General features: G+C 38.4%; 1 protein-coding gene across 1 annotated transcript in view; it reads right to left on the reverse strand.

Annotated features, from left to right (window-relative positions):
• Uba2 (ubiquitin like modifier activating enzyme 2) overlaps positions 1–12,770 on the reverse strand; it is a 41,237-nt gene that overhangs the window by 27,011 nt on the left and 1,456 nt on the right. Inside the window, exons 2-6 of the mRNA XM_003467195.5 lie at positions 10,296–10,379; positions 8,612–8,682; positions 7,177–7,241; positions 3,227–3,327; positions 808–929 (exon numbers count right to left, since the gene is read on the reverse strand). Of these exons, the coding sequence (XP_003467243.1) occupies positions 808–929; positions 3,227–3,327; positions 7,177–7,241; positions 8,612–8,682; positions 10,296–10,379 (443 nt within the window). The remainder of the gene's footprint in view (positions 1–807; positions 930–3,226; positions 3,328–7,176; positions 7,242–8,611; positions 8,683–10,295; positions 10,380–12,770) is intronic.

Raw genomic sequence — 12,770 nt, forward strand, 5'->3', positions numbered from 1 at the left:
CTGTTCTCTTATTTTGTGGTGCGTTTTCTCACATAAATTGGACTCTTATAGGTCACTCATGTTCAGCTTTGCTTCATGTGTGTACATTTTCCTTCCAACTACCACATAGGATGTGTTCTATGGGTTTCAAGGAAATATTCTTCACTATTACTACGAAGCTGTTCCTTACCATACACACAGCAGCCTGGGTGTTGAACCCAGAGCTGCCACTGAGCTACATTAACAGCTCTTCTTTATTCTTTTTTGAGAGATGAGGTCTCATGAAGTCTCCTAATTGTCCAGGCTGGGCTCAAATTTCACAATCTTCCTGCCTGAGCTTCATGGAGTGCTGTGATCACAGGTATGTATGTACCGCTATATCCAGCTGGGCTTTGTTATTTTTTATTTTTTGTTTTTGGAGTCAGAATGTTGCAGTATCGTTCAGGCTAGCTTTGAACTATGTAGTCCAGGCTAGACTCAAACTCAAATCCACCCCCCAAAGTGCTGGGATTACAGGAATGTGCTACCACGTCCAGCCTCTGATTTCTTCCTGTACTAATGAGTTGTTGCCAAGTACATTTTTACATTTCCAAATATATGCATTTGTATTTAGTGAAGAGCCTGTCTCTAACATCAGACTAAACTTTCTATGTCATCTGTAGTATGCAGTGAATGCTGTCTGATTTAAATTAACACAAGTACCACAAGAAAGTTACCAAAGTGTCCCTCCACCATATTTAAACATTGTTAAGTACAATCTCTAATTTAAATAAAAATGACATAATTTCCCATCAGCAGTATTGAAATGTCCAGAATGTACTCTCTTACTTGAACAAATACTTTGCCCACACGATGCAATGAATTGGTTCTGAAGGTGTGTTACGAATTGTACAGCCTGGAAAGGTTCTCTGGGTTGGCTTAGGGTGACATTCATAACACTCAGTCACACCCTACAAAGTCAAGACACAAAAGAAGAAATTTACTCCAAGATAGTAATTTTCCAGCACTGTTTCCTTCATCTATAGTGCAAACAAGTTTTATACTGTCAAGGATGTTTTAAAATTTTATTGACTCCAAAATCCTTAATTTGCATGCAAATAATCTCTTCATATAAGATCAGGCATAAAAATCAACCATAGTCATAACTAAAACTGAGTTCTGACTCCTAAGCAAACAACAACTCAAATAAAAATTACGGTACTTAGGGCAAAGGATGTAGCCCAGCATCATAAATGCCTGTCTGGCAAGTATAAGATCCTGAGTTCAATTCCTGGTACAAAAAAAAAAAAAAAAACCACTGTCCTTGAATGTAAAGTACCAGAAATATAATTTTCCAACAAATTATTTCTCAAAAGTGAAAATCTGTTAAAACTATAGCAATGACCTTTTAAAAACTCACAAAAATTAAATACATTCAAAAGTAATAATTTCAAGTGCTACCTAGATACATGGAAAATCCTAGATCTCACCAAACTACCTGATTGTTTTTATGGATACTCAAGTTTTAAGTTAAATGTATGGAATCCAAACCCTGAAAGAAGTTCTTAGATAACTTCAAAACTCTCAAATGAACCATCTTTTTCTGGTCAGCAGTCTCAACATCAATTGTTTTGTTTTAAAATTGTTATCTGGTGCCAGGGATTTAGCTCAGCGGCCTAAGTGCCTGCCTGGCAAGTGCAAGGTTGTGAGTTTGATCCCCAGTAGTACAGTACAATACAATACAATTATTATTTCAGCACACCCTTTCCTTTGGGGCAGGGAGGGACTCAAATCGGCCTTAAAAACTAGGTAGCCCAAGCTGGCCTCCAACTAGCAATCCTCCACCTTCAGCCTCTTGTGTCCTGGAGTTGTAAGTGTGTACTACCGGGCTCAGCTTCTCAATATAAATTTTAATATAGTATCTTAAAATCACAGGTAAAAAGCAATGTCTTTCTAATAATGGTTAAAGAATCAACATTTGCAAATACTACTGCAAGTTTCAGATTGCCCCCCACCATCTTGTGCCCTTGACCTGACTTTCTTGGCAGTAGCTACATGGCAAGCAGTTATGTCTTACCTCAGTGGAAAAAAGAGAACTACTCATTTGATCTGTCAACACATATAGAGGCTCAATTAAATTTAATATACACTGACATACACAACAGGCTTTGGTCTAGAAAACTCTCCAAGGGTAATATTTAACAATTCAAACAAATAAAACAGCTGTAATTTTTAGCAAGGATAAACTGCCAAAAACTATCAAAACAAAACCAGTAAATTTTTTGTATATTTTTTCATAAGGTCATAAGGTTTAAAGACCTGTGCAATAATTCTTCAAACGTATTTGCAATGTTTAATTTCTTAAAAGACTTAACAGAGAAAATATGTGAACTTCAAATAAGTCACAATGTTGAGATTTTATAAAACAGGGTTATGGGTATACAGACATTTTTCCTATATTCCTTAGTTTTAAATGTCTGACAACAGTCGGGTATGGTGCCACACACTCAGGAAAACCAGCCTAAACTACCTAGTGAGACTGTGCCTCAAAAAAAAAAAAAAGAAAGAAGTATTTGACAAATATATCCAAGACAGTTTTCAAACTTCCTTTCAAATATATATATCCCTTTAGACAAAAAAGTGATTTATTTATTTAGTGCTGGAGACTGACAATAAGCATGTACTCTACCACCCTATCTCACAAATCAAAAAGTTTAAAAACCTGGTTTACCACTAATCAATCACAGCATGGCATGTAGTCTCATGTTATAAAGCATTTTTTATGGTAAGTTCATTATGTTTACCAATCTAAGGCATTATTGGGGAATAAGCTTATAGTCTTATAGTCTTACTGAGTAACGTCCTGAGTCCTGTTTTATTCTGAGGCACAGTCTTACTATATTGTCCAGGATAGGCTCTCATTTGCAATCATTCCACCTCGACAGAGTGCCAGGAATATAGGCATACACCATCATGCTCAGTTTTGGATTTTAATGTTTAACTAAATGAAACAAAATACCACACAGCTAAGAGATCTCTACCCATAGCGTTTTAAGGTACCTCTGTAGCATCCTGACTCCACTGCCCGTCAAGGACAGGTGACAGAGGGAACTGAACCCAGAGTCTCAAAAATAGTATCCTAAATTTTATATGGCATAAAAATCCCCTACATCTTTTACTGACCTGTTTATACAACATGTAAATTCAACATTTATCTCTTCCCTACATCTCAAATATCTGGAAAGTACATAGAAAACCTCTTTTTTACCTTTTTGATAGTAGTTACTTGTCCAAGATAACCGGCAGTCCCACTCTCAATAAGAGGGACATCAGCTGCCAGGCACATCCGATTAACATGGTTTCGTGCAGCTGAAAGAAAAATATTAGTTAACAAGATTTTTAGGGGCCAGAGATTTAGCTCAGCGGTGCAAGTGCCTGCGTGGCAAGCATGAAGTAGTGAGTTCAATCCCTGGTACCAAAAAACAAAAAGATTTTTAAAGCACAAATTAGCTATCTTTAATTACAATGAAATTTTTCGCTTTGTTTCTGAAGCAAGGTCTCACTACGAAGTTCAGGCTGACCTCTTAACGCAGTGATCCTTCCGTCTTATCCTCCCAAATACTGGGATTTACAAGCATATGCTGCTTTATCCAATTATTTATGAACTATTCTAAGAGACAACCTAATTTCAAGCATGAGAAATTTGTCACAAATTTATTCTAGGAAAACCACATCTAAAATCAAAATCTTACTGTCTATGGTGCTGGGGTTCAACCCAGGGCTTCACAAGCACGCTAGCCAAGTGCTCTACCTACTCAATCCTAGAAAATAATTTTAAATCCCAAAATCTCTTGGAGGATGAGGATTTAGCTCAGTGGCATAAGTGCTTGCCTGCAAGCACAAGGTCTTGAGTTCAATTTCCAGTACCAAAAGATATATAAAAATATATATAAATCCTAAAATCTCAAGGTGCTGGCACTACAAGTGTATACAACACTCAGATTTCAATCCCCAGCAATAAAAAACAAAACAAAAAAACCCAACCTGCTATTTTTCTACTGCCATGCCTTGGCCAAAACAATGTGCTCCTTAACTTGCTACTGTTCTACGATAATTACCAGGTAATACATGGAAGTGAATAAAAAGTGTGGAATACCAACTTGATACTATTAAGGCAGTTTAAAGCTACAGAAAAAAAGATGAGTTAGGTTAAAAGTCATTTAGAGCCCAGTGTTGTGGCATATATTTGTACTTCTAGCACTACAGGAAGCTGAGGCAGGAGGATCACTGAAATGTGGCAGCAAGATTCAGTCTCAAAATAAAACTAAAGAATGGCTGGAATGTAGCTCCTCAGGGCAAAACCCCTGGGTTTAATCCCTAGTACTACCCTTCCCATCCACTCCCCCCCAAAAATTATTCAGGTCTTCAATTTCTGTTATTTGCTTTTTCTTTTTCTTTTTTTTTTTTTCTCATTTTCCTTTTTATTGGTACCAGGGATCGAACTCACGACTGCCTGCTTGCAAGGCAGGCGCTTATGCCGCTGAGCTAAATCCCCAGCCCCTATTCGCTTTTTCTTTTTTGTTGTTTTGGAGACAGGGTCTGGCTATGCAGTTCAGCCTTGAACTCACACTGATCCATCTGCCTCAGCTTCCTTAGTGCTGGGATTATAGATGGCGTGTCATCACGCCTGGATGGCTCTTTTCGTTGCATCTAAACCAAACTTATTACAAACTTACTTAACAGAAGTAATGAGAAGCAATGACAAGCAAGGAGTACTACTGAAGTTTTTTCACCCTCACATTCTAGATGATTTACAAGTCACTGCCTATACCAGTGGTGGTGAAACTATGGCACTCTCCACAACAGGTACACAGAGCCCTCTCTGCTGGCACACGAGCCAAGTTGCACCAGCCCCTGAGTATTAAACAACTGTACACAAGAGCACACTAAATATAAACTTCTGCTTTTTAATCAAAAGCTGTTTAAAGCACTGAAAGTTGTGCTATTGTGTTTTCTTTTAGGACAAAAGATGTTCATGTTTAAATTGTGGTTTCTAAGCTAACTCCTCAGTCTACAGGTGTGTGTGTAACCCACTGTGCCCAGCATTCAGTGTATCTTTATTAGTCTCAGTTGAGACTTGGGTACTCCTATGAAGTCCATGTATTTATATGCCCCAGTGATCTGAAACAAATACCCACAAACACACTCAACTTTCTGTCGCTTTAGGACATGGTTGTCCAACTTTCTGGCTGTCCTCGACTGCACTGAGTAGAGGAATTCTCTTGGGTTGCAAATAACATATCTAATGTAGCTGATGGATATAAATAAATAAATGATCTTTTTATCTTAAGTTTAATAATTTTTTTGGAAGCACGGTCTCTCTGTATGGTTCAGGCTGGCCTTGAACTCGCAGTAAGTACTGGAATTGCAGGCTACAGGAGTGTGCCACCACCCTGGCTTGAGAATTATTTTTAAGTGAGTAATTTGGTAATTTAATTCTTAAGATTTTTATTAGGTTGCAGTACATAATGACTATCGTACATTCATTGTGGGAGTTGGCACATGCACATAACACATCTCAATTCTTTTTTTTCATATCCCTCTTACCCCTTTTGTTTGACCAGCATCAAATCCACTTAATTATAAATCCTTACAAACCTAAATAGCATATATACAGATTAACACTCAGACTAACAGCCCTCAAATTTAATAATTAAGAAAGGAAGCCAGAAAAAAAAAAGAAAGGAAGCCAGGCGTGGTGGCTCACGCCTGAAATTCCAACACTCAGGAGGCTGAGGCAGGAGGATCGTTGTGAGTTCAAGACCAGCCTAGGCTACAAAGTGAGCCCAAGATCAACCTGAAGTGCACAGCAAGACCCTATCTCAAAAAGACAAAAAAAAAAAAAAAAAAATTAAGAAAGGAAATAAGCAGATAGGCACAATGGCACAAATCTGAAAGCTCAGCACTTGGGAAGGGTAAGGCACGAGGATCTCAAATTCAAATCCAGCATGGACAATTTAGCAAGGCCTTATCTTAAAATAAGAGCTAAGGATGTAATGTAGCTCAGCATAAAGGCCCTAAATTCAATCCCCAGTATTAGAAATAAGATAAGACAAACATACAAAATATAAAAAGGACTACAGATATACAGCTCAGTACAAATGTGTTGAGTTCAATCCTCAGTACAAAAAAAAGTCTGCTTAATAACAGTAAATGCCCAAGCTAAATGCATGGTGGCACATGTCTGCAAACCTAGCATGTGGAAGGCTGAGGCAGTGGCATTGCCGAAAGTTCAAGGCCAGCCTAGACTGTCTGGTGAGTTCAAAGACAGCCTGAGCTATGAGACCCTGTCTCGCAAAACTGAAAAAAGGAAAAAGCAAACAAACCTGTCTTCATAAGCACACACACAAGCATAAATTACACTACAATTGTCAACTGTCATTACGTTTCCCATGCCAAGTCACATAAGCACATGTAGTATCTGATACATGAGAGTTCTGATGCACAGTGTGTGGTAGGCACATTAGAGTCAGCATTACTCTGCCCTCCCCTACAGAGCATCTCACTGTTGTCTACACAGTCCATGCTTGAGCAATAATCAACCTGGTCAAGAAAAACACTGTCAGCCAGGCACAAATCTATAATTCAAGCATTCAGGGAGACTGAAGGACAAGGATCCAGATCCTGGGTTTGAACCCCGCCTTCCCCTCCCCTGCCCCCTGGGCAAAGGAGCATGACCCTGTCTCAAAAAAAAAAAAAAAAAAAAAAAAAGCTGGGGTTGTAGCTCAGTGTGAAGAACCTGGGACCAATTGGGGGGGGGGGGGAACACACCTCCCCCAAAGCTAACAATTACATAGGAGTGTCAAAAGTATACAATCTTCTTTTTTTTTTTTTTTGGTACAGGGGATCACACTCATGACCTCGAGCTTGCCAGGCAGCCGCTTAAGCCACTGAACTATATCCCCAGCCCAATCTTATGGAACCACATTATTAGTCATTTAGGACTACATGTAGCCACCTGTTTTTGGTTTTTTTTGATACTAGAGATCGAACTCATGACCATGCACCTGCAAAGTACACACTTACGACGCTGAGCTAAATGCCCAGACCCCTGTTTTAGAATTTTTAACTTCACCTTTATTCATACCTTCTGGCAGAAGGATAGTTTTGATATAGGGAAGAGGAAATGATAAATTTAAAGTACTGAAATAACCTTACCTCTATTATCTAGTGCATTCATAACCAATATAAACTGTCGAAAAAATTCCACATTATAGTCAGGGCTACAAAGCAAAGCAGAAAGGTTACCAAAATTAGCCTTACGTATGATACCCACAGTATAATGCAGGGTCCTTAAAAGCACAAAAAAAAATCTATTGTTAGGGATGGGTACAATGTATACAGCGAAGTTTGACTTTTTTCAAACAAAAGCAGATATCAAAGCAATTATTTCCCTCAAATTTCTCTCCTTTTTGGCCAACTACCTAGGGCACAAGAACAAGATCTTAACCCAGCAGAAAGATGGCATGACCTCACTAGTCCCTCCAGACCTTCTCAGGGCAGCAAGAGCCTGGGAACACAAAAAGAACACATTCTCAGGATTGACACGGCCCACAGTTTTACCTCTCATGGTCAGGATCTGGCAGGGTTCAGGCCCCTAGGGCCTCTGCTTTTAGCAGTACTGGGAAAGTAACACAGGGTAAGAGAGTTACAGGGCCATAGGCAGGTCTGGAGAATAAACAATCAGAATAAAAAATAAGTTGGAGATAAAAATGCCCTGAGAAAGTGTAAGATTTCTTCTAATTCTAGTACCTCAACTAAGAACTATTTTTTATGATACTACTTTATTAAAAGTAGTATCTATTAAGTAATGTTCTTGTGAGCTAGGGAACTAGACATAATGGGTAATTTAGGTACTAGTACAATATAGCTCTGGAGCTGAACACTTGCCCAAAGGCCTAGATTTAATCTCTGGCACTAGAGGGGGAAATGCACAATTCCTTTGTTCCAACACCTCCAAAATCTAGAATTTACTCTATTTTTACTGAGACAAGTGCACCCCAACCAACTTGGTGGAACACATCCCAGCAATCAGTTCGAGGTCAGCCTGGGTAACTAGTAACAACATGTCTAAAAGCAAAAAACTGCAAGGCCCTGGGTTCAATTTCGGGACAGGGGTAGGGATGGGTTGTGGGTTGGTTTGTTACTGTCCCAGTTCAATTCCCAGTGTCCGATTACAGAAGTCAGAGTTCTAATAAATGTATCATTTTGGAAAGGAACTTTTAAAGCTGAAATCAATCAGAATGAAATATATTTAGAAGTCTGAATCATCATACACAGGGACAGTTTAAAATATCTTAAGTGCAACAAGAATATAATGTTCATTTAGTTTCTAAGCAATTCGCTAATGAAAAACAAAATTCCACTCATTTAAATCATTCATAAACTGGTTAAATACACATCAACTGGTTAAAAAAACTGCAACCTGACTTATGTGGGCACAAATGATCACATTTTAATTATTCTATAAAACTTTTTTAAAAACTAGAATGATTTGAGGGTTTATATTTTGGCTAATAAAAATACCTTCTAGTTAAAAGGCTTAATTAAAAATTCATAGCAAACACAACTATTCAAAATAATTATAACATACTTCATGATGCTGTCATGATAAGCCACAATATTAGCTTTTGGGTAAAACTGTAGTACACTTTCTTTGGCAACCTGGAAAAACAAACAACAGCAAATTACATCTGTTTGTATTTAAAATCTGCTTCTAATAGGACATAAACACAATTATCTCACTTACTTAGTAACCTTATATAAAATACTAAAAAAATTAAAAATGTGATAAAATTTCATTAAAAATAAGCTACACATACATTAAGAAAATAACAGGAAAGCCTTTAACCCCACCTTATATACCAGATGCATTTCCACATAAAAATTAAAAATAGCCAAAAAGGCCTGAGGATTTAGCTCATTGGCATAAGTGTCTGCCTGGCAAGCACGAGGTCATGAGTTTGATCCCTGGTACCAAAAAAAAAAAAAAAAAAGCCAAACATACCACCATAGATGTATACTTATGCTCCCAGCTACTTACAAGACTGGAGCAGAAAAACCAAAAGCTCAAGGCCAGGCCTGAAAATTTAGTGGAGACCTTGTTTCAAAAATAAGAAAAGGGCCAGGGATTTAGCTCAGTGGCACAAGCACCAGTCTGGCAAGTGCAAGGTCGTAAGTTCGACTCCTGGTATCAAAGGAAAAACAAAACAAACAAACAAAATAAAAAGAGCTGGACCAGGGGTTTAGCTCAGCAGTATAAGCACCTGCCTGGCATGTGCAAGGTTGTGAGTTCAATCCCTGGTACCTAAATAAATAAGAAGAGGTGAAGCTGGTGGCCTGTGCTTGTAATCCAAGCACTTCAAAGGCTGAAGCAGGAACATCAAGGACAACCTGCACTACAAAGTGAGATTAAATCAGCCTAGACTACACAGAAAGACCATGTCTCAAAAAAAAAAGTGTGGAAGAGCTAAGGGTGCTGCTGAAATTGTAGCTGGATGGTTCAATGGTAGGGTGCCTTGCACAAATGAGGTCCTCAAACACCACCAATAAATAAGTATCAAAATAAAAATAATATAAAACACAATAGCCCAAGGACCATTCATTCACGTGTAACAAGAGCCTGAGCAAAAGACAGTAATTATAAAACCATCCAGGTAAGTATAATTGCAAACTATAAGGATCCACATCGTGATAGGAGATCTGACTATATCTAAAACAAGGAGCAAAGTCCTCCTGGATAAGGAAGCCAAAATATAAAAAAAGAAAAGGGAGAAACAAGTGGGCGTCAGACAAAATGGCTGATAACAAAGCGAGGGGAAAGATGCTGTGAGACCCAAATGAGCCAGATGTGGTGCATGCATTTAATTCCAGCACTCAGGAGGCTGAAGCAAGAGGATCACTGTGAGTTCCAAGCCAGTCTGTAATATGCCAAAAACAAAGCCCAAATCATGAAGAAGGTTGAAGCTTCTCACAGAGAAGTTACCCTCTATGGAATGTAGGAAAAACAGGCTCATCCTAAGTAAAACATCAAAAATTTAAATAAGAGAGCTACACAACAATCACCACAATTACAGACTTAGGTAGAATACTTCTATTTCCTTTGTAAACCAAAAATGCAGTCCTTTAATTAATTAATGTATCTTTTTACTCTTACCAATCCTTCATCTGAAAAAGACAGTTGTACCCCTTTTCTCTTTCTTACAGTAGGGCAGATTTTAGTTTCATAAATAAAAGATCCATCAAGCAGTTATAGAAACAATATGAGAAATACTTACTTGTGCCTTTGATCTTCCAACATGTTTCTTCTGAAATAAAAACTGCCTGTTGAGGTTGCTGACATCAATAGTATCCAGATCAATCTACAAACATATAAACCCAGATAAATCACAAAAGTTCTGGTTTGTGTAAGCAGCACTCTCCTGGGCATCCATAACCCAGAACTTTTTTTTTTGAGTCTGGGTCCCACTGTATAGTTAATGTTGGCCTTGAACTTACAGCGATCCTCCTGCCTCACCACTTCCCACCAGTGCTGGGATTATAGGAATATATATCACCATCCCCAGCTGGAACTTCTGATATTTGCTGTATTAGCAAAGAAAATACTTGGATTAGTCAGATAAAATTTATTAAACTGATAATAAAAACATATGAAAAGAACTAAAAGGGCTAGGGATACAGACAGCTCAGGAGCACAATGCTGGTCCTGCTTGCTAAGTGGGAGGTCAATCCTCAATACAAAAAAAAAAAGCTAAGATGGTATCAAAGAAACCTCAAAAATACATTTCATAAGCAGCATCATTAGAGCCAGGCTCAGTGGTACACACCTATAATTCTGCCACTGTGGAGGCTGACGTAGGAGGACTACCACAAGTCTGAGGGCAGTCTAGGCTACCAAGTGAGTTCAGGGCCAGCCTGAACCATAAAGTAAAACCCTGCCTCAAAAAGAAAAAAAAGGAGCTCCAGGTGGTGCACATCTGTGATCCCAGCACCTGGGTGGCTGATGCAGGAAGATCATCATGAGTGCCAGATAAGCCTGCACTACACAGTTTAAGCCCAGTGTGAACTACATAGTGTGACCCTGTCTCAAAAAAGCCATGAAAGCTTGTTGTTTAATCACCCATGCAAATATCTGAAGAAATCCTTTTGATGGAATAAAGCATGTAAATTTACTGAAAATATAAAATTTTTCTATCAATCAAATTCTTTCAAATTCAATATAAACTTTAACATGACCTGTTCTTTTTATTAAATAATATGTGGCAATAATATAAATAATACATAGCAAACAGATTCACTAAACTTTCTCAGTATTCTAAATTCATCCTTTATATACACAATTTACAGGCATAGCTCAATGGCATAAGTGCCTGCCTGGCAAGCTCAAGGTCATGAGTTTGATCCCTAGTACCACCAATAAATATATATATATACACACATATATATACTCACACACACACAATTTATTTGCAATTATTATCTACGGGGGGGGGGGGGGGGCGCTGGAGATTTAGCTCAGCAGCATAAGTCCTGCCTTGCAAGCAGGCAGTCGTGGGTTCGATCCCCAGTACCAATAAAAAGGAAAAAGACCAAAAAAAAAAAAAAAAAAAAATTACCTATGTACTGAAAGGAAATTTTCTACAGGCAGTTAAAACAAGGTTTACACCTCTCTTTAAAATTTAAAAATAAATTTTGTTTTATGGTGGTACTGGACATTGAATTGAGAAAGTACTGTTACATGATAGTCCTCTTTAAAAATTCTAACACTGCCACAGGATCTCCCTAAATTAACCCAGGGTAACCTAGAATTTGAAATGGTCCTGTCTCAGCCTCCCTAATAGCTGGGATTATGTGCCAGCCTACCCAACCATTCATCAAGTGTCATCATTTAAACTATCTACTGCTGCTCAAAAGTAAATATAAGGAAGTTGGGCATGGTGGAGCTCGCCTGTAATCCCAGCACTCAGGAGACTGGGATCCAGTTCAAGGTCATTTGGGGGGACATAGTGAGTTCAATGCCAGCCTGAGCTGACCATATTTCTTTTTTTTTTTTATCCGTACCAGGGATCGAACTCACGACTGCCTGCTTGCAAGGCAGGCACTTATGCCGCTGAGCTAAATCCCCAGCTCCTGGGCTGAAGATGTTTCAAAAGAAAGAAAACATTTCTTCAAAGGTCTGATCAGATTTTTGTTTTGTTTCTTTTTACTTAAAAAAGAAAACACATGGCGCGGGGGTTTAGCTCAGTGGCCAGCCGTTAAGTGCCGTTAAGTGCCTGCTTGGCAAACAAAGTCTTGAGTTCGATCCGGTACAAAAAAAAAGTAAATACAAGGAAAGAAAATTGGCTATATAAACATTTTCATTCCATTTCAATAAGCTTATATAACAGCAATCAAATGTTAATTAACTGTGAAACATGCTAATGCTAATAGTTTTGGCTATAACTTATGAAAATCATCAAACATACACAATCACCTAAACGTTTTATTTGTAATTCCTAAATTTACCACAAAAATTAAATTAATCCAGGCATGGCGCCTCACATCTGTAATCCCAGCTACTCCTAAACCTGAAGCAGAACCATTCCAAATTCTAGACTAGCCTGGGAAATTTAGTGACAGTGTCTCAAAATAAAACATGAAAGGGGCTGGCGGCCCCAGATGAATGCTCATACCTGTAAACCCAGCACTCAGGAGGCTGACCATCGCTGCCAGGGCCTATACTGTGAATCCCAAACCAACCTGAACTAGAGTGG

This window comes from Cavia porcellus, unplaced genomic scaffold (genome assembly GCF_034190915.1).
Source record: "Cavia porcellus strain 051 isolate PalLab524CR breed Dunkin Hartley unplaced genomic scaffold, mCavPor4.1 scaffold_7, whole genome shotgun sequence".
Lineage (NCBI taxonomy): Eukaryota > Metazoa > Chordata > Mammalia > Rodentia > Caviidae > Cavia > Cavia porcellus.